Genomic DNA, 20519 nt, shown 5'->3' with positions numbered 1-20519 from the left:
CCCCCCAAAAAAAATCACGCACCCACTGTTGCCTGGGGCTGCAATGGTGCAAAAACGTGGTTACAAAGCATGGATCCACAGGGATTCTCAGGATTTTTGCATTGGGTCACCCCAAATTCACCATCAGATCACATGTCTGTGGCCACAGCATGAAGCACAAAAATGATACGTCCACTGTTTCATTCAGAATATTTTTTCCCTTGTTTTCCTCCTCTAAAAACGATGTGCGTGTTATGGTCAGGTGCGTGTTATAGAGCGAAAAATACGGTACTTACACATTGACTTGACTGTAGGAAAAAACCATTCACATTAGCCTGCAAGTTGCGGAGGCTTCTGAGACATCCTTAACTTTACATGGCATGTTGACCCTCACATCAGCTGAGCACTCTATCCTGGAGCACACCTTGTATTGCAGGAAGCAGCTGTTTTCAGAGAAACGTGTCCACTCTTTTAACTGAAGAATGGTTGTTGATGTTCCAAGGAATCCTGGTGTTTCTTGAAATACATTTGGGCAACCACTGTCCTAAACCTCTTGGCTGTATTTGACATGGTGTTAATTCCATTATTTGTAGGAGACAGTGGAGATTATGGTAACACAAATTTTTTGCAATGCACTTTTCCAAGTGTTTCCCATATTATTTTGGTCATCCTTTAACAACCTGCTGAAGTAGGCCAACATAATTCTCATGCAGCTAGCATACGACTGTGCTAATTTCTCTCAGAATGCAGCCTGTTGTACATCACGGCTACCAGTATGCTGAGTTCCTCCAAGTTTCACATTGTCACCTCTGTAATTTCAACATCTGCAAGACGCTGCTGGGCAAGATCTTCCTGAGCTTTGGTATGCAGTGTCACCTGTATGCTGATGGTGCCAGTGTGTATGATCTAAGCATCTGGGAGCTTCCTTCTCGCTGGAACCAGTGTTTGCTTTGTTTGTGCACACAAGGGTTGACAGTTGAATCCAAGACCAGTGCAGATAAATGTCCATCTAGGTCAAGAGGTCTCCTGCCACTCAGTTCTTTTCACAGACTGCCTACTTGATGGCTGTTCCTCTCAAATGATCTTGAAGTTTCCATGGGTGTGAAAAGCCATCACTTGTGAAAGGTGCAGAATCATGGGTGTCTATACTACATACAGTAGCAGCTGTACTGACCTTTTAGATTCTAGGCCCACTTCAGAGGACAGGTGTTGGATCTTTAAAGATCATATTGCACCCTGGACCCTGCATAACTGGAAGTGCCCCCTATATTAATCCCGATGGTTGTTAAGATCTACTGGTATGGTTCTGCTTAGAAACATCTCTTCATAAGCAGTCACAACAGCTGGAAGATAAATCAGAATCTCTTTTGTGCTTTTTTAGTGACCCTGAAGCTATAGAAATTTTTCCTTGAACTTTAGAAATGCCTGTCCACTCTGACCTTGGGGGTGGGGAGATAACAGAACATAATTTATTAGAGCAGGATTCATTTTTAGGATAACTAAGCATTGACTTCGCTGCTGCTAAGCCTGTTTTGTTTTTGCTTTTTTGAATTGGGTAATTGTCAGGTGCCTTTCCTGACAATCCCTGTGGAGATTTTGATTTTCAGAAGCCAAACTCTTTTCAGATCTGTGGGTCACTTGCATAACCATAGCAATGGCGCTCCAATGATGGGGAGCAGGAGCAGCTCCAAATGTTAAGTGACCACATTTGTCATCCCTCAGAGCAGCCTTTTTCAACCTGGTGCCCTCCAGACGTTTTAGACTGCAACTCCCATCAGCCCCAGCCAATACAGTAGTAGCCTAAAACATCTGGAGGGCACCAGGTTGAAAAAGGCTGCCTAAAGGAAAAATAGACAATCTCCTGTACAATAGGTTTGTAAGCCAGCTTGTGTTAGCTAATTTTTTTTTTTTTAGTAGATGCCTTTGAATGTCCTTTTCTTTACTGAATTGTGTGTACCAGAGTGATACAAAGTCTTGTCTTTTCTGTTGATCTCTGCAGAAAGATTTCAGAGTTCAGGAACTTCCATTGGCACGCATAAAGAAGATCATGAAACTAGATGAAGATGTAAAGGTAAAATCCCTGTCAAAAATGTTGACTTTTGACATTTGCAAGTCAATAAATTTGTTCTGAGCATATTTAATATTAAAAAACACATCCCTGCTGGATACCTCTTCCCAAATGGGTAACAAAGCCAACTCCAGGCACTATTGGATATTCTGGATTAGCCCGACTCATTTCAGTCCAGATAAAGGCCAGGGTTTGGCAAAGAGACAACCTTGGTCACCCTGAAATATGACCTCTGTCAAGAAAGAGCTGGGAGTTTACTCCTGCTTAGTTTGTTCTTGATCTCTCAATATCTTCTGATACCATTTATTATGGTTATCTTGTTGGATTGGTTCTGTTTTTGGGAGGCGCAGTGGGTCCACTCGTATCTGCAGGATTAATTTCAGAACATAGCACTGAGGGATTCCTGCTTGACCCCATGGCATTTGAGCTTGTCCTCCTTGTCCTTGCTTTTTCGCATCTATATGAAACTGGTGGTTGAGGTCATCTGGGGATTTGCAGTGTCATCAGTGTGCAGATAATACGCAGCTCTCTTTCTCCTGGTCTTTTGGATCAGGAGAGGCTATGGAAGTTCTGAACCCCTGTCTGTAGACTCAATATTAGCTAAATGAGGTTCAATAAACAGAAGATGAAATGCCTCTTCTGGCATTGTGCATGTAGTTGTGTTTGTGTCTTAAATGGTATTTTTTTTACTTCAGAACGTTTTATTTATAAGCAATTTTAACTGAGTAAACTCATGATTGGCTAATACTTCTTTGACTGACAGTTTTATTTTTACTGTATCTGGAAGTGGTGAGGGTTGCACTGAGACTGACAGTGTGAAAGGAGACATTTCCTGTGTGAGAGAGGAAGTTTGTCTGTTCTGCAGATGACTTGGGGAATTGTCATAGCCGCTCTTAAACTACAAGGGTGACCAACACAAGTACACCCTCCCCCCCCCACACTAGAGTAAAGAACACAGAGACCTAACTACCCCTTCTTCTGTAGATATATTATCACTTGCTGTGACATTGCTGGCCTTGAGACCTTGCATCAACTTGGGTTGAAGAGGCCATGAGGTGCTTTTACATGTAACTCACATGTGCCACTTTGAGTAGAGCATGATACAAATGTGATAAAACAAAAATGATTTGACATCTCTTTCCTGTACATGAGGAAGTCCTCTTTCTGGAGTCTGAGCAGCAAAACGTAAGGGTGTGTGGGGACAGACTTTAGCATCTAGTTATGTTTTTCTATAATCAGAGTAAATGCACCCTTTCCTTATTAGATGATCAGTGCAGAGGCGCCTGTTCTGTTTGCCAAGGCTGCTCAGATATTCATCACAGAACTGACACTACGGGCCTGGATACACACAGAGGACAACAAGCGGAGGACCTTGCAGGTAGTGGAAGACTTATTTCTCAGCTACCTTAAAAGTGCCATGGCATATCCTTCTGCTCTCTTAATATTTCTTCAGTAGGGGCTGGGGCAGGGGAGTGGAATGGAGAGTAGACTGGAGCTATTTGACTTGGGCATGCAAAACCAAGTTGCAGCTCCTTTGCTGCAGAGTGGTGTCAGGAGGAGGAGGAGGCAGTTTTCAGTGGAGAAGCACCATTTAGGAACTTAACCCATCTCCCATTTCCAGACTTTGTTTCCTTTGAAGATATATGTCAGAACCCCATGGTGCTAATGGGTGGGGACAGAGTTGCAAGGAGAAAGTGGCCCTGAGGTGTCTGCATATGTGAGGTGGCTAGTAATTTGAAGTTCTGACTTCTGTGTTCAGTCCATGTGTGTCCTGAGAACCTCTGTCAAACCTCCATGTCACCTTTCACCTCCAAATGTTTCAGATTACTACAGCAGCAGGGCTGGCTGGGACTGATGGGAGTTGTAGTCCAAAACATTTGGAGGGCACCAGGTTGGCGAAGGCTGCTCTGTTCAACCTCACCAGTGTCATTGCCTTTAGAAGTGCAGCTCAGACTTTTGTTGATGGCTGCCACACTGGTTTGATACCTGAAAACAATTTGAAGGCAAAAAGAATCCCTAACTTCTGGGAGGGGGGAAGTCCCCCTTCTGAAGTGCTCCTTTGCTTCTGCTTTCAGTTAATAATGTAATAACTGGTTGGCTGCACTAGTGGTTCACCTTTCTAGAGGTTCCTGAGCAAAATGCATGGGGCTGAATTCTAGTAGTAATCCAATATAATAATCATGGATTTCATGCAAGCTGCACTAAGGACCAAAATAGACATGATGCTGAAAGTTCCATGATCAGATCTCAGGATCCAGAATTCTCCACCCAATTTGAGGGTCAGTTATGGGCAAGTGGACCACCCATGACTCATTATAAAGTAGTTGGCTGGTAGTACTAAATGATGTTGCTCCTTTGTGTGAAGCATACAAGACTTGTGACCTTAACCAGCTGCTGTAGAGTAGCCTTAGGTAGTTTTGAATCACATCCACATAATATTAAATAAGCAGTGCATGTGCTGAGTAAACTAGCAAAATTCAAGATATCTCTTATTGATTGACTTTCCACAAGGCTGTGAAGTTTGCGAATAACCTTTCCTTCCAGTTCTTCTGATAGCTTCCCACTGCTAAGGATTCGCTTCTTCATTGCCAAGCATCTCTAACGCAGCCTTTCTCAACCTTGGATCCCCAGATGTTGTTGAAGTACAACTCTCTCCCCCCCTGACCACTGGTCCTGCTTGTTAGGGGTGATGGGAGTTGTAGTCCAACAACATCTTGGGACCCAAGATTGAGAAAAGGCTACTTTAACATCTATGAGATGCTGTTGCTTGTTAATCTGAGCCTGGTCAATTCCAGCAGTGTACAGGTGGGCAAGGCTTAATGTAACCACCACCTTCTCCTTGTTACAGAGAAACGACATTGCCATGGCCATCACTAAGTTTGATCAGTTTGACTTTCTCATTGACATTGTTCCGAGGGATGAACTTAAACCTCCCAAGCGCCAGGTGAGCGTGAAACAGTGTGTGCCCTGTTTGTGTTTGTGGTCTCTAAAGATTTGGGCAGAGCGGGGGTGGGGGGAGGGTTTGCCAGTATTTTTATCTGTGCTGATTCCTTCCGCCATGATACAACAGACAAAAGCGCTTGCCTAGGATTAAGATGTGACTAGTCTGGAAGCACTGCATTGATTCTAAACTAGCTGTGTTTGCCCCCAAAAACATCAGGGCACATATCCAAATCTCTTGTGATGTTGATGAGATGATGGTGATTTTATTTCATTTATGTATTGCTTCCTACGCGACACCTGAAGTGATTTACAATATAACCTATAGAAAACAATTACAGATATAAAAACAATTGATACAATTGCATAAAGAAAATCAATTTTAAACAACAAGAGCATGGTCTGGGGATCCAAATGGTGCAGTGGAAGCAACTTCCAGTAGAGCCATTGCTGCCCTCTCTCCTGAGTGGCCAAGCTCCATGGTCAGAGGCTATGGAAGACCAGGCACAAAATACTGGGTACACCTGAAACATTGCCCTTGGAACATGCCTTTGGGGCAGGCAGATACTTGGAGGTGATGCACAAAGGGTTGGGGGAAGAAATAGGGATAGTGACTTGAATGAATGGGTAAGACGCAAGATCCAGACAGTGGATGTCATACAGAACCGGATTTTAGACTGTTATATATGAACAAAGTTCAGTTGACCTGGATGGCCGCCAGAGTTCACATCTTCTCCTTTAGTGAGGGTGGGAAAGAGCTATTCACTTAGCTTCAACACTCCACTTTTTGCATATATATTTAAACTGGATATAGTTAGACTGCCAGCCAATATTAAATGAGGCTTATTCTCAAAACCCTTACCTTTTCTGTCTTGTTGGAGTGACAAATGGTATTGCTGGCGCCTTTTGAGACGAATAATTGAATGTTTTAGAAATTGTGAAAAGCAGCATGAGTGTTGATTTGAAGTGCTGAGCGCACACACACATGCACCCTTCCACAGATGCACAATTGGGCACTTGATTAGCTGCACAGCAGGCTCCCATTACATAAGCAATAACCTGTGCACAATGCCCTCGGTTTATGCCAGGTGCTTAGAGATTGGATACATACAGGTTTATGACACTCTCCTCACAGCCATCTAGAACTTTCATTAAGGTGCTGACATATGACTGGTCAAAACACCTTGTAAGTGTGCTGGTCAAATAGTTCAAACATGGACTTCCTAGGGCAACAGTCAGAGATAATTATGCTAATTTAGAAGAACCACCGTCTTCCAGAAGACTCCAGTTCCTCCAAGAAGCCGTACAGAGCACCAGCCAGGCCACATTGAGGGCCCATGTCCTCCCTGCCACAAGGATTGAGCCACCCCAGGAACGTCACATCCCGAATCTTTCTCGGCAGTTGTTGCTCCTGTAAACATCCTTGACTGGAAGCTGTATGGTGCTTGAAGGGGCTTTCAGTCGGATGTTTACAGCGGCAGGCTGCTGCAGTTCTCCTGAAACATAACGGGTTTGTATTGAAGAGTCACTGTGAGGTGACATTTGGGGTTGGAGGCAACTGCGGTGTTAGAGCAGGTTAAGGATCAACACGTAGGTCACAGTTTTACATTAAACTACCCTTAGAGAATATATATATATATATAACGCCTACAACTATGTTACCATCTTTCTTTACTCATAAATAGACTTGCATTTCTGTACAGATGTTGCTATATAATTTTATTTAATTGAATACTAAGAGCATTTTGTATTTTTGTATCCCACTGTTTTTGTATCCCACTGTTCCTGAAAAATGCTGAAGGCGGTGCCTTATTGTGCCTGTCTTATAGCAGAGACAATGTCTTTGGAAGACCTTCAGAGAGAAGTTTGCAGTAATGTAGCCATCACTGTACATGGGACATTTGCAGTTTCATGAGCAAAAAAGACAGGTCCCTGGCCCCACAGAAAATTATAAACTAAATTTTGACAGTTCAGGAGGCAACAGGAGTGGGAGGAAAGGAAAGGCTGAAGCAAATGAAGCTACACATAATTAGGCTGGGTTACATGAACCAGAGACCTTTAAGTATTCTTAGTAGCAATGTTGTCATCAACCCTTTATTCAGGAGTGGGGAATTGGTTGCTGGGCTGCAACTCCCATCATCCTTGACCACTGGCTGTGTTACCTGGGACTGATGGGAGTTGGAGTCCAAACATCTGGAGAACATCAAGGTGATGGTCTTCTGCAAGCTTATTTACTGTGTGGGAATGTTAATGTGCAGTTCAAGTGGAGTTAATAGATGGCAGTTGCTAATTTCCCCATGCAGGAATGCAAGAAATCACAATTTAGCTTTTTCCTTCAGGGATGCACAATGCTGTTCCTTTCTGTTAAACACCTTGGATCCAGGGAGATTCTGGGGACAGCTGCTTCCAAATCAAATCAAATACCTCACAATATAAAATACATCACAATATAAAACATTTCAAATCACTGGGATAATTAAAAGGACAAGGGTGAAGCTGTCAAGGGTTATAGGGTCACACTGTGGTCGTGTGCACTTAAATGTTCTGCTACACCCAGTCTATTTCCCAAGAGGGTGGTTCGTTGGGAACCCTTTCGGGTAAAATTGTGGCTAAAAAGGAAGCTACTAGAGCAGTGGTATCTTTGTTCTGGTCTGACTCATTTGATTTCTTCTCGGAGTTGTGGGCCGGAAATCCAACATTTTACTCAGCATCAGTTGGCGAGGTCTGCTATGTAAAGGACAATCTAAGAGAATGTGGTCCATTGACTCTGGTACTTCTTGGTTGCAGGCACACAAATGGGCTTGATATGGAGTGTGTGAGAATCTGCCTTTAGTCACTGCAGAAGGGAAAGCTTCCTATTTGGGCAAGGCTGTCACTGGGGAGCTCCAAGATTATCTAAGAGCTTTTACTGGGAAGCTTAAGATAGCCTTGATTCCTCAGCTCTGAGGAAGCTGACTCTCCAGGATTGCTGTAAGGACGGTCTGCTGTCTTTGAAATTCAATCTCTCATCAATACAGCAGCCTCTGTTTCTGTCATCTGACAACCACAGGGAGTGCCTGTTTCTAAATTCCATTCCTGCTAGTACAGCATGTATATGCCTGGAATTTTGAAAGCTGCTATAGAATAAACATACAGTAATACTGGAACTGGGACGCGGGTGGCGCTGTGGGTAAAACCTCAGTGCCTAGGACTTGCTGATCGTAAGGTCAGCGGTTCGAATCCCCGCGGCGGGGTGAGCTCCCGTCGTTCGGTCCCAGCTCCTGCCCACCTAGCAGTTCGAAAATACGTCAAAGTGCAAGTAGATAAATAGGTACCGCTTTATAGCGGGAAGGTAAACGGCGTTTCCGTGTGCTGCGCTGGCTCGCCAGATGCAGCTTAGTCACGCTGGCCATGTGACCCGGAAGTGTCTCCGGACAGCGCTGGCTCACGGCCTCTTGAGCGAGATGAGCGCGCAACCCTAGAGTCGGACACGACTGGCCCGTATGGGCAGGGGTACCTTTACCTTTACCTTTAATACTGGAACTATCACCTGCTTTCTGTGATTTTAAAAAATCCCCCCCCCCCCGCACTTCAGAATATGATGGATATTATCTCCAGCACAATTGATAACTCCAGCAGGGGCACCATTTCCAGATGTTCTCATTGGGCTGTTTTGGTAATTCTTTTTCCAAAAGATTTTTTGTTCTTATGCAAACCACAAGGTACCCTACTGATACCTCCCCTCTTGCATTGTGACTGTGTCCTTTTGGGTACGTAAGAATTGGCACTCACTTCTGAACCCCGGAACTTGTGGTCCACAGCACATACCAAATTCAATTCCAATATCTCAGTGTGCCGGGGAGAATGTGCATGTTGGAAACACAACTGGAAATGCCGGACAGGTAGTCAGGACCAAAGGCCTCGCTTCCACTCAGCCAGCTGCCAGATTGCAGGGCAGCCCTTGGTTTTCTATCCATAAAGAAAGCAGGTGTGGCGGGAGGGTGAGCTTGCTTAGCTGCAGAGAGATTCCAAGGAAGTTGCTGAGCATCAGAGCAAACGCTAGCTTAATCAGCAGCCCCGGTTCTAGCTGGTTGGGCTGCAACACTCTGAAGATTTTTCTACTTTCTGTCTTTCCCAGGTGAATCCCAAAGCAGACTTTGTTTCAGCTGAGCCTTCACTGCAAACATAGAGTAAGTTAGGTGCCTCAGGAGGCCAAGTGTGGGGAAAGCTGCAGCGCTTTCTCCCTATTGCGATCCAAGGATTGCAACACTTTAGATTCCATGGAGATTTTGTCTAGAATGAAGTCACCCTCAGCATCTTAATAGCTTGCATTCCTAGTTAATATTTTGCAGTGTTCCAGGCAGAAATGGCTTTACATCTACCCCAGTTTGAGTTGGGCCACATCCTGCTGGGAGATGCTTGTTTTCAGCCTGTCTACTAGGCACTTAACCACCTCGTGTTTGTCATTGGTTTGAAAGCAAACCAGGACCACCTAGAAGTAAGATAGTGGTTTGTACGTATTTAGTGGGCTCTCTTGGTACATAAGTTTGCAAATTAAAAATTGTTTTGTTTTGTTTTATAAAAAACACAACCAAAACAGCTTCACAAGAACTTTCACCATGTAATAAAAGCTGGTGTCATTAGGAGGGGAGCGAGAAGAAACTAGGTGTGTGGGAAGAAAAGGGAATTGACCTGCTCAAGCTCTTAGCAGTTTATAGTAATGATCCTGGAGGAGGAGGGATTAGGGTTAGGGAGATATTTACCCTTGGGTTATAAAAAAGACTTTCCTCCCTTCACTATAAAGGGTTGCTGTAGGAAAAGAAAATGGATCTTTAGCTTTTTCACCCTTCAGCCCCCAACTCCTTCTGTATAGCTAAAACTTGCCTAGTTTTGGGACTGACAGCCAGCCCTGCTCCTCCGCCCTCTTGTGCTATATGGCACAGCAGGGAAAACAGGAATGGTTCTGACACTTGCCCTTTAAGAACATGAGAACGTAGTTTAATTGAATTCCGTAGTTAAACCATGTGCTGCATGAAGAAGTGCTCTCTTTTGTCGGTCCTGAATCTTCCAACATTCAGCTTCATTGGATGTCCACAGTTCCTAGTATTATATGAGAGGGGAAAGAGCTTTTCTCGATCCACCTTCCTCATGCCATGCATAATTTTATAAACTTCTATCATGTCATCTCTTACTCACCTTTTCTCTAAATTAAAAAAAGGCCCAATACTGTTACTTTCCCTCATACTTGAGTTGCTCTGGCCCTTTGATCATTCTTGTTTTTATTTTTTTTTAATCTCTTCCAACTCTACCCTTGAGATGAGGTGACCAGAATTGTACACAGTATTCCGAATATGGCTGTACCATAGATTTGTTTAACAGCATTATTTGGGGTTGATATCTAGTGTGTCCTTCAGAAAAGCGGGGCTGGGTGGGTTGCAGGCATGCATTCTTCTGGCAAAGCATTATCCAGTACTTGCGTTGTAAAGAGATTTTTCCTCCCCTTAAAGCAATCAACCCTACAGAGTGGGACAGACCAATAAGTTTGCACAAGAGATCCTTACATTATGTTGATGGAATCCATTCCAGCCATTCTTGGCGGTCTTGTCTCTTGGCCTCCACTAATCTACAAGACTACTGGCAGGAGAGCTGGGTGACTGTCACTGCGGTTCAGAAGCCTAAGTCATTAAAATCCAATCACTGCGCATCCAAAAATGTTTCAGAAACAATGAACTACCCCCCCCCCAATTATGTATGAGGATAATTGCTTTGTGTAACCTGTTTGTCTCTGATAAGCTTAAGATGTAAAGTTAGTCAGAATAACCCACAGGATCTACAGTTTTGAACACTGGAAGGTGAGGACATCTTCACACCTTCCTTTTTCCTACATGGAGAAAATTTACTCCATGCTGGGGAGGGGGGAGAGCACATTGAAGCCAACTGTGGTTGAACGAAAAAGAGTAATGAATGACTTCTAACCCTCAGATGCAACCAACGCTCCCAAAAAGGGATTTCAACATACTTGTAACTAACTTACAGACTTTTCAGCTTCATATGCATGTCTGTGTACTAGGAACTGGATGTTTGGTGCGCTGCCATTGAACCAGAAGGTAGTTGTGTAACAGCTTTGCAGAACTGGCGCTCAAGTTGGCAGTTGAAAGGTGACAAGGGTCCATACCCTGTTTCTTTCTCTACCTTCAAGGATAGGAAGGAAGGCAAAAGGAACTGATTGCAAGCACTTTGTGGCGTGTGCTCTACACAGAACCAGAATTTCCCATGCAGCAGCATGTGTAAACATCCTACACTCTCAGCTGTGACTTTGTGGTGGCTGGGAGAAGGTTGTTTACGCCTTCTGCCATGGATTGTTCATCTTCAAACATCTTCATCTTCTACTTCCAAATCATCTCTTACAGGCTGATTCAAAGTGGGGAAGAGAATGCTGTTCTTACACAAAAAAACAACCTGTGCCAGGTTTTCAGCCCTAGATTATCACCATAATTCATTATAATTAACTCACAGCTTTAATAGGGGCCCAAAAGCAGTCTATGAAAGCTTCCTGCCCAAAGGTTACGCTATTTATTACCCAACGCTGCCCATACCTGCAAGGGGCAGCAACACTAGTCCAGATGGTACAAATAATTTTCTCGGCCACATGCTTCCGGAAAGGGCAACCCACCCACCTACACCATACACACTCAGACATTTGAGTTACAGAGAAGTTTTCATCCAACCTGCAGTGGTTATGATCAAGGAGGTATTTCTGCTCTCCAAATCCACCTTGGAGAATTCAGAAAGGGAGTGATTTTTCTCCTTCTGGAGTTCATTTAACACCCCACCCTTGCTTCAGGAAGCTCAGAGTGGCATATGAGAGGTTGCTCCATTTCACCCACACCTAGGTAGATTAGATGGAGAGCTGGCAAGGCAAGATTTGCCCAATGAACTTCATAGATGAGCAACGATTTGAACCCTGGTGTTCCCGTTTCCAGGTCACATTCTACTGGCTGTAGCACCCTAGATTTTCAGCTAGAGGACTGCCATTTTCTCCACTGCTTGTAGTGACCTTCTAGGACAGGCTTCCTGAAACTCGGCCCTCCAGATGTTTTTGGCCTACTTTCTGCTAAGACCAAACCCTTGAGGGATGTCCCATGTATGCAGCACACATTAACCTCTTGTGGCTTCCTTTAAATAATTCAAATTACAATGTGCTTGGGCAGAAAGCAGGACTGAATGCTGAGCAAAGTGGCTGATAGATGCACAAAACCAATCAAACATAAGGTATCTGGGTTTGTTTGTTTGTTTTGGTGTCATGTTTTTGCATATAACAAAAAATCAATAAAATAAAATCAATAAAAAAATTGGGGGACGCACACCATAAGGTTTCTGACAGTGGAGAGACAGGCATTGAAGCCCATCATTTTCAGGTCAGTAGGCATAGACTTGCTGCACATTACTTAGGATCTGAACATCCCATTCCGAAGCACTGCACAGGCTGCAGTACTGGATATCACAAAGAGGACTTCAACTGATGAACTCTGCTTTTTCATCCCCTTTTTTTCCTTTGGCACAGGAGGAGGTGCGCCAGGCTGTGACCCCGGCAGAGCCTGTCCAGTACTACTTCACACTTGCTCAGCAGCCTGCAGCTGTCCAGGTGCAGGGGCAGCAGCAAGGGCAGCAGACAACCACGTCCACCACGACCATCCAGCCAGGGCAGATCATCATAGCACAGCCTCAGCAAGGGCAGGTTGGTAAATGGCATTCCAGAGGGCTTGTGCTCTGCGTTAGAGGTGGGCTGAAGAGTGCAACGTGTGTGACTTACCTTGGTACGTTCTGGCCATGCGAAATTGGCTTCACCACACGCACCCCTTTCCATCCTCCGTACAGGCAAGCAAGAGGCATTATCACAGTAAAGTGATAAATTCCAGCCAGGTGAAAGTGCCCAAGGAGGACAGAGCACAGCTAACAAGGAATGTGGTCAGCAAATGGGCGTAACAAAGGGAGAGTTCTGAGGGCCAGATGGAAAGGTCTGGAGCAGTGCTATTTTGCCAGAAAAAGAGGTGCCAGAACTCACCATGAACACCTCTTGTTTTCTTAAAATGGCAGTGGCGCCCACCTGAGAGGTGCTGGAACTGAGTTCCAATGAGTTTCTGCTTGAAAAAAGTCCTGGTCTGGAGGACCATATTTGGTCCCTGAGCCTGAATTTCCCTAGCTCTGACAGCATCAGAAACCACAAACGTCCTAGATAATACCGCAGCCCATTCCACTGCCTAGTGAAAAATGCCAGCACCCAGAAACGTGGCAAGATCCTTTGGCTGCTGGATGGACAGTTCTTTGGAAGTACTAAGACTAGTGGAGAAGCTTAAATTGGGCACCTTAGAGTATGGACTGGCAGATGTCTTGAAGTACATTGACATGGGGTTTTGGACCAATAATAGTTTTAACAATAGCAACACCTAAAAATGCAGTCTTTTTTTCAGGTAGAAAGCAACTGAGCTGCATAGATGTGTCCTGATTCTAACCGACTTTCACTTTCCTCTGGGGGTGGAGGTACTGGTCACTTCTGCTTTTGGATTGTTTTTACCACAAAATGTGTAAATCAGAATCTTATCCATTGCACCTCCTTGAAGGTAGTCAGCAGAGAAATTCTGGCAGATTGGGACACTGCTTGGAAAAAGTTGAGGGTCTGTGGGTTTTTTTCCTCTTTTCTTTTCAGTCTGGCTGTTGCAGGGAACCAGCCGGGCTTCAGGTATATTTGGGATACCTCAAGGCTCAGGGTGCTTCTCTTGCGCTCTGTTCTTTCAGACCACCCCTGTGACTATGCAGGTTGGAGAAGGGCAGCAGGTTCAGATTGTCCAGGCTCAGCCACAGGGGCAGGCTCAGCCAGCACAGAGTGGGACTGGGCAGACCATGCAGGTCATGCAGCAGATCATCACCAATACGGGAGAAATTCAGCAAATACCGGTAAGGAGGCATCCAACTAATCTTATTCTTTGTACTCAGGCTGTCTTCTTGTGACCCTTGTTCTCAAGAGGGTCTTCTCTCTGCAGGTTGTTGTTGTTGTTGACAATGATCTGCTTTTAAGACAACTCAGAATGCAAAAATGGCACTGTGCTTCTGCTTTAGGGACTTCTGTTTCCTTCTCTCTGCTTTGAGTGGGTTTCAGTCTTCAACTTTGGGTTTCCAGAAGCTGTTGGACTGCAGCTCCTCAGCCAACTTAGCCATTGCTCAGAGATTATGGGAGTTGTAGTCCAACAAAATCTGGGGCCCCAAGGTTAAAGAACATTGTGCTACAATAAAGAACCCAGTAGCTCCCTTCTGTGTGTTTCTCCCACTTCTGCCTTCTGCTGTGCTGCACTTTCAAATACCCACCAACCCACACACACTTGCAAACCATCTGTGCCCCTCCTTCCTGCCATCATTTCAGAAGTTCAGAAAAAGCATATGTGGTGCAGTGCTCTCAAGTCTGAACACTTCTGTAATCCAGCTAAGTGTTTGCATGTTGCAAATAATCACTGAAATAATTATAACTCTTTTGTCATAAACCACAATTTTCTGTAAAAGCTAACTAATCAGGAAGAAGATTAGGATAGAGCCTGACACTCTGACATGATAGCTTTCCATTTGCACAGCATTCTTTGATGTGTGGGAGCATTCGGGGGGGGGGGTCATCCTTGCCACCAGCACATATTGGAGTGCTTTTTGGACACTTGACTCTCACTTGCTCTCAAATCCATACTGTTTCTCTTCTCTGTGAGCTTCAAGGTCCTTCTGTTCATTGCACAGCAGTCTACCTTATGCCTAAATGTCCTCCTTTTTCTTATTCATGCTCCTCTTCTAAACGTCTTCTGCCTCCATTTCTTCCTCTCTTGCTGACTTACGCCAATGGCTCTAAAACTGTGCATAATACTGGGAGGAAGGGTCCAAAGTTTCAGGGAGCGAGAGAGGATCCTCCAGCAGGCAGAGCCAGAGACTTTTTGCCACCAGAGCAGCTGTGCTTACCCTGAAAGATACAGAGATGGGTGAGGTACAGGTGGGAGCTCCTGGCTCCAGTGAGCTCATTCCCTTCCTGCTTTTTCACTTGGTGGAATGGGTTAAAGAGGAAGACTTGGATGAGCCATGGTCGTGCTCTTCTGATGCCACTGTTGGCGTCATATCTCAGTCAACAGATCCTTATATACAGCAGCTAATTGCATACATTCATTTAGATAAGTGAGAGGATACTGCGTGCTTGGCTGCCAGAGGGTTGTGAGGCTCTAAGAGTAATTTTTTTTTGGGGGGGGGACCTGAATTCATTAAATTTTTGAGCGTGCCTTATGCCTCTGACAGCCTTCCCTTCTTTCCACCAAGTCAACTCCTTGTCTCTCACACATATTCAAACATCCATCTTGCACATATCTTGTTCATTGTTGCATAGGCTGCAAGCCCTATGGGTAGGACTGGCTGTCATTTGTATGTTCTGCACAGCACACTTTGATAATATATATATAGTGCTCTTAAGTCAAAGATCACATTGTCTTGCAACTTTTGTTACCAAAGCTGCATTCAGCTCTGAAATCTTCATTTGCCTGCTTTGTACAACCAGGATGGGTTGCAGTCCTTAAAACCACATGAAAAGATATATGAATGCTTTCAAATAATAAACTGTTCAAGTAGAGTCTTTGTGTGAGTGCTGCACAAGTGTTTGCGAACTATACCCAGCCCACCTTAGGAAAAGGTTTTGCAGGTGCACCTCAAAACAGCTTGAGGCAATGGGATTTAACTTTAACTCTGTGACAAAAGCTTTCTGGTTGTGAGCAGTAGGATAATAGTTAAACCCCTGAAAGTCTGCCTTGTCCATTTCAGAGTTAGCTCTTATAGTTAAAATCTAACTAGGGGCTTTTCGTGGCAAACATAGTTTTCCCCTGAAGGCAAATTTCGTTGCTGAAAGACAAATGCCTGTGCTCATATAGAGCATATCTGCTACAGGGGGCTATACTTTGCCTGTAACAGGGTGATGACCTTTAGAGAAAAATATTGCATGCTGGAGAAATCAGCAAGGGGGCAAACTGCAAGCTTCTTAGTTTCTGCTCCAAATAGTTTGGGCATCAGTGACAGGTATTAAAACACTTTCCCTGTCTGAAGATCTTCTCCCACCTGCTCCTAAAAAAAAGGGGGGGGGTTGTTCCACGTATAGTACACGTGTCTAATGCTAAAGGACAGAAAGTTGACTATTTGGAATGCTGTCCCCAGAGAAACACAACTGGCCCCGTGACAGCCAGTTTGTAGGTGCAAGGCTAATATTTCCGTTTGCCCAGACCTTTGGTAGTCAAGTAGCCTATATTGAGGTGCTCATCTTTTAGGGGAGTGGGATAAGACTTAACCTCCTTATTGTGTTGTACATTGATTTTTTTAAAAAAGGCTCTTAATTTTTCTTTGTTTTTGTATTTTGTATTGTTAAGTTGCTTTGAGACTTTTTTGTGTACAATTACTGACATAGGTAATAGTAATAATTCAGAACATAACATGGTAGCTTATAGCACAATCAGAAATGCTAGGTTGCATGTTCCCCTTTAACATTTGATAAAATTTCACTGAAGAGCAGCATGTTGATACCTATATTTCTGCCTGATTCCTTTCACGCTCCTATTGTTTTGCTGTCAAGGGGGATAATGTAAAAGGGGGACATGTGGTCACGTTTCAGCCCTGGCTTTATTTAGCCCTCCCTGTGTAATATCTCTGTCTCTTTCGGAAACAAGGGTGTAAAGCCTGCATGTTTCAGGTTACCAACTATATGCCATCTCCTACTGTTTCTAGGTACATCTCAACGCCGGTCAGCTACAGTATATCCGCTTAACTCAGCCCGTTTCTGGTGCCCAGGTGGTCCAGGGCCAAATCCAGACACTTGCAGCCAACACACAACAGGTATAAACTGAGGTCCAGTGGCTTGTTAATAGCTGTTAAAATGTACCTAGTCTGTTGAAAAGAAGTGGATTTTCCTGAACTTGGTCACTAAGGCAAGGGAGTGGCAGTAGTTTCCTTGGTCTTTTTTCTGCTGCCTGCCTTTTTCCATGTTAAAAAGTACAGAAACCTGTTTTCGACCTACTCCATAATACCCCACCCCTTCATTTTTCAAGCAAGGTCCTGAGGCTTGATCATCAGAATTTCCATCAAAAGACAACTCCCAGAAAACAAATTACAGTTAACGTGCACTTTCAGGAAATACCTGTCATGCACCAGAGAAAACTACAAGATACAAAACCTGTCCTGGATACAACCTGTCCTGGAACACATGCTGGAATACAAAAACCTGGCTGTTGTTTGGCACAGGCCTCCTCCAGTGTTTGGCAAATTCAGCTAAATGCTATTCCTTCCCTTTTCTTCCCACTCCCACCTTTCTTGTATAGGTCAGCTTTTCTGTTCTGGCCACCTGCCAGATTTAGCACAGCCATTATTTCTGTTCAGTCACCATATCTGATTTCCAGTGCTTTGCAAGAACCATTTTTAGTCACTGTTAATACATTTGTTAAAAGCATCCTTTACTTTTACGTCCTATATAACAGCATTCCTTCTCTTTCAGGTCTGGGATGCATCTTTATGTACAGCCTAGCAACACACTCAGTTTTTTAAAAGAACATGTGCCTTTCCCCTCCTACTCCATGCACACAGCTTCCTTCTCTCAGCTGGCTGTATGAATGCCTATGCAGGCATAGGCAAACTCAGCCCGCCAGATGTTTTGGGACTACGATTCCCATCATCCCTGACCACTGGTCCTGTTAGCTAGGGATCATGGGAGTTGTCGTCCCAAAACATCTGGAGGGCCGAGTTTGCCTATGCCTGGCCTATAGCAAAGGCTTGTCTTGAGGCTTTCAATATCACTTCCACCCCCAGGTGTCTCTACCACTTCCTCCTGTGAAATACATCCATCCATCCAATCTCAATAGGCACCATGGCATTTTTTGGTCAAATAAAGCACACGAGCAAAATAATCTGAAAATCTAGCATACATAACAAAGCAGCCTCAATCATCCTTTTGTCCTCACCCTTCCTCCAGGCGTATGTGGTTTTATTCTCTCTAATCTCTCTGATGAAGAAAATTTGTTTTGCAAATTGCTGTGTTTTTGTATGTTGAAGATACTTCCCCACAGAACATTTCTATTCCTTTCTTTTTGCCTTGTTCTATTAAATGGGGGCAAGGAGGTGGATTTGTGAACCAAAGGGCTCTGATGCCAGCCGAAGAGAAGAGCCGCCTGGTGGGACAAGCATGTCTTTAAAATTAAAATGGTCTCTCTGTGTGGGGGTGCAGTTAAGGCAAGTGGGCTCTGACCTCCTTTTTTGTTTTTACATGGTGGAGCTGCAAATGTCAATAAATCAATCATCTATTTTGTAGATTGCACAGACGGAGGTTCAGCAGGGACAGCAGCAATTCGGCCAGTTTACAGACGGACAGGTATGAGCTTCAGAACCCATGGTGACAGCCATTGAGTTGGATTAAAAGAGGATCAGACAGTGGCTACTAGCCATGATGCTACTATGTTCTCCCTCCACCAGCTGGAGGCAGCATGCCTCTGAATGCTAGTTGCTTGGAATCAGAAGTGGGGAGTATGCTGATGTGCTCAGGTCCCGCTTGTGGGCTTCTTATAAGCATATCGTTGTCCACTGAGAACAGGATGCTAGACTAGATGGGTCATTGGGCTGATCCAGTAGGGCTCTTACGTTATACAGTAACACCTTGATGTAGGTCTAGCTTGATCTAGCTCCTATTTGGCCATCTTCCTGCCTCTTATTTTCATTAAGGAAATGAAAAGCTTGGGAAGTTCATGGCTTCTGCAAAGTTAAGTCTGTGTCTCCATTTGATTATTTCAAACTTACAGTAGGAGACAGGGAAACTGGAGAGGCAATATTTCTCAGTACCAATTGCTGAGAATCACAAGTGGGAAGAGGGCTGTTGCGGTCGGGTCCTGCCGGCAGGTTCCCCATAATGGGCAACTAGATGGCCACTGTGAGAGCAGGATGCTGGACTAGATGGGCCTTTGGGATGAGCAATGATGTTGTTAGGGATGTGAATGGCGGTGTTAATTCTTCATTTTCAGTGACGTAGGGACTCCTTGAGTATCATACATGACCATGGATGGTGTGGGGTACGCTGCACACAATCGTGTGTTTAAACTGCTTGACCTGGCATAGTGGGTCTCACTTTTGCCTATGTAACGGTTGTTCCAAGATGCTGCGATTCTGTATTTGAATGTATCCATTGAAGAGGGAACCTCAGTGGGTCTCCTTGCTTGTTCTCTTCCAACAGCTCTACCAGATCCAGCAAGTGACCATGCCTGCCGGCCAGGACATCACCCAGCCCATGTTCATCCAGTCCACCAATCAGACAACAGATGGACAGGCCCCACAAGTTACAGGAGACTGAGTTGGTCCAGCCAGAGGGCTGTGGGATGTTATGGAAGATACGCCATCTTGATTGCTGTACTGCCAACCAGCTCTTCTCCATCCCTTCCCCAATGTATATCTGCATTTGATATAAACCTGCCAAGGGCAGCAATCTACGTTGTATTCTATGAACTGCTTCAATCTGGTGGCAGACAAGGAAACCCCACCAACTGAAAATGTTGCAATATTTTTCTTTTTTTAAAAGAAAATGGCAAATTCTACATTGCTCAGCAATTCTGCTTTGTATATAACTGATAAATTTTTATAGGGCTCTGTCAAAAGCAGTGTATCTGTTTCCCTGTTTCTTCATTGGTGCAGCATCCTTGTCCCTCCCACTTCCCTGTCCAGTAAACTTCATCTTCCAGGACTTTCATCCTGCAACAACCCTGCGTTGGCTGCATAAGGTGGACATATCCCCATCTTCATATTTCAGTCAGGAAGTGTGCGAGCCTGCGTGTAGGTGTATGTGTGTGAAAGGTTTCTCTTTTTTTAATGTCCCAAATCTAAGTATTGTTAACTTCAGCTTCTGAGGGAGGGGGCAGGGAGGGGAGTAAACCAGCCCCAGCAATTCTGTATTAAACCTGTTTTTGAAGGCAGCTTTCCCCAACGTGTGGCACCCTCCAGACGTTCTGGACTACAACTGGCTGGGGCTGATAGGGCATTGCGGGTGGGGAATCACGTTGGGGAAAGCTGCCCCATAGGCTTTAATATTGGCCTTGAACTATTTTTTGAAATACTTTTGGTTTGGATGCACAGATAATGAGTTATTGGTTAACTGTATTAAGTCTCAGTCAATGCATGTGTAAAATAAAGCTGCATGAAATGCAATAAACTTGTTTTCTATGATAGTTCAAGAGCCGTGTGTCTTCTCTCAAATCAGCAGCCCAACAGCCCCCACTGGATGGTCCAAGACAACTTGGGCCCAGTGGCAGAAGATATAACTGGCATCTTCCCCTGTGGTGGTAAAGTGACAAATCTACTGAATTTCAAGGCTGCCCTAGAATCCACTGCTTGAGGCAAGGTTGCTGCCCTGTCCTACAACACTGGAAGGCTTGGCCTTGCCCTAAAAGGAAGGCTGATATCTGCCATAGTGTTCCTCTTCCCCACAAACTTCATGGTTCCCCTTCCCCCAAGAATGCTGAGA

The 20519-nt window shown here is 44.5% G+C and overlaps 1 protein-coding gene across 4 annotated transcripts in view; it reads left to right on the top strand.

Annotated features, from left to right (window-relative positions):
• The window catches only part of NFYC (nuclear transcription factor Y subunit gamma), a 53733-nt gene extending 33510 nt beyond the window's left edge, over positions 1 to 20223 (top strand). For all 4 annotated transcript variants that reach the window (XM_083511651.1, XM_083511650.1, XM_083511652.1 and 1 more), the window contains 8 exons: positions 1979 to 2050; positions 3312 to 3425; positions 4896 to 4991; positions 12531 to 12704; positions 13763 to 13921; positions 16754 to 16861; positions 18327 to 18386; positions 19239 to 20223. In XM_083511651.1, the coding sequence (XP_083367777.1) occupies positions 1979 to 2050; positions 3312 to 3425; positions 4896 to 4991; positions 12531 to 12704; positions 13763 to 13921; positions 16754 to 16861; positions 18327 to 18386; positions 19239 to 19355 (900 nt within the window). In that variant the 3' untranslated portion in view covers positions 19356 to 20223. The remainder of the gene's footprint in view (positions 1 to 1978; positions 2051 to 3311; positions 3426 to 4895; positions 4992 to 12530; positions 12705 to 13762; positions 13922 to 16753; positions 16862 to 18326; positions 18387 to 19238) is intronic.
• The last annotated feature ends 296 nt before the right edge of the window (positions 20224 to 20519 follow it).

The sequence above is a fragment of the Podarcis liolepis genome (assembly GCF_965112155.1).
Source record: "Podarcis liolepis genome assembly, chromosome: 7".
NCBI lineage: Eukaryota > Metazoa > Chordata > Lepidosauria > Squamata > Lacertidae > Podarcis > Podarcis liolepis.
This window is presented reverse-complemented; position numbering and strand designations above follow the sequence as displayed.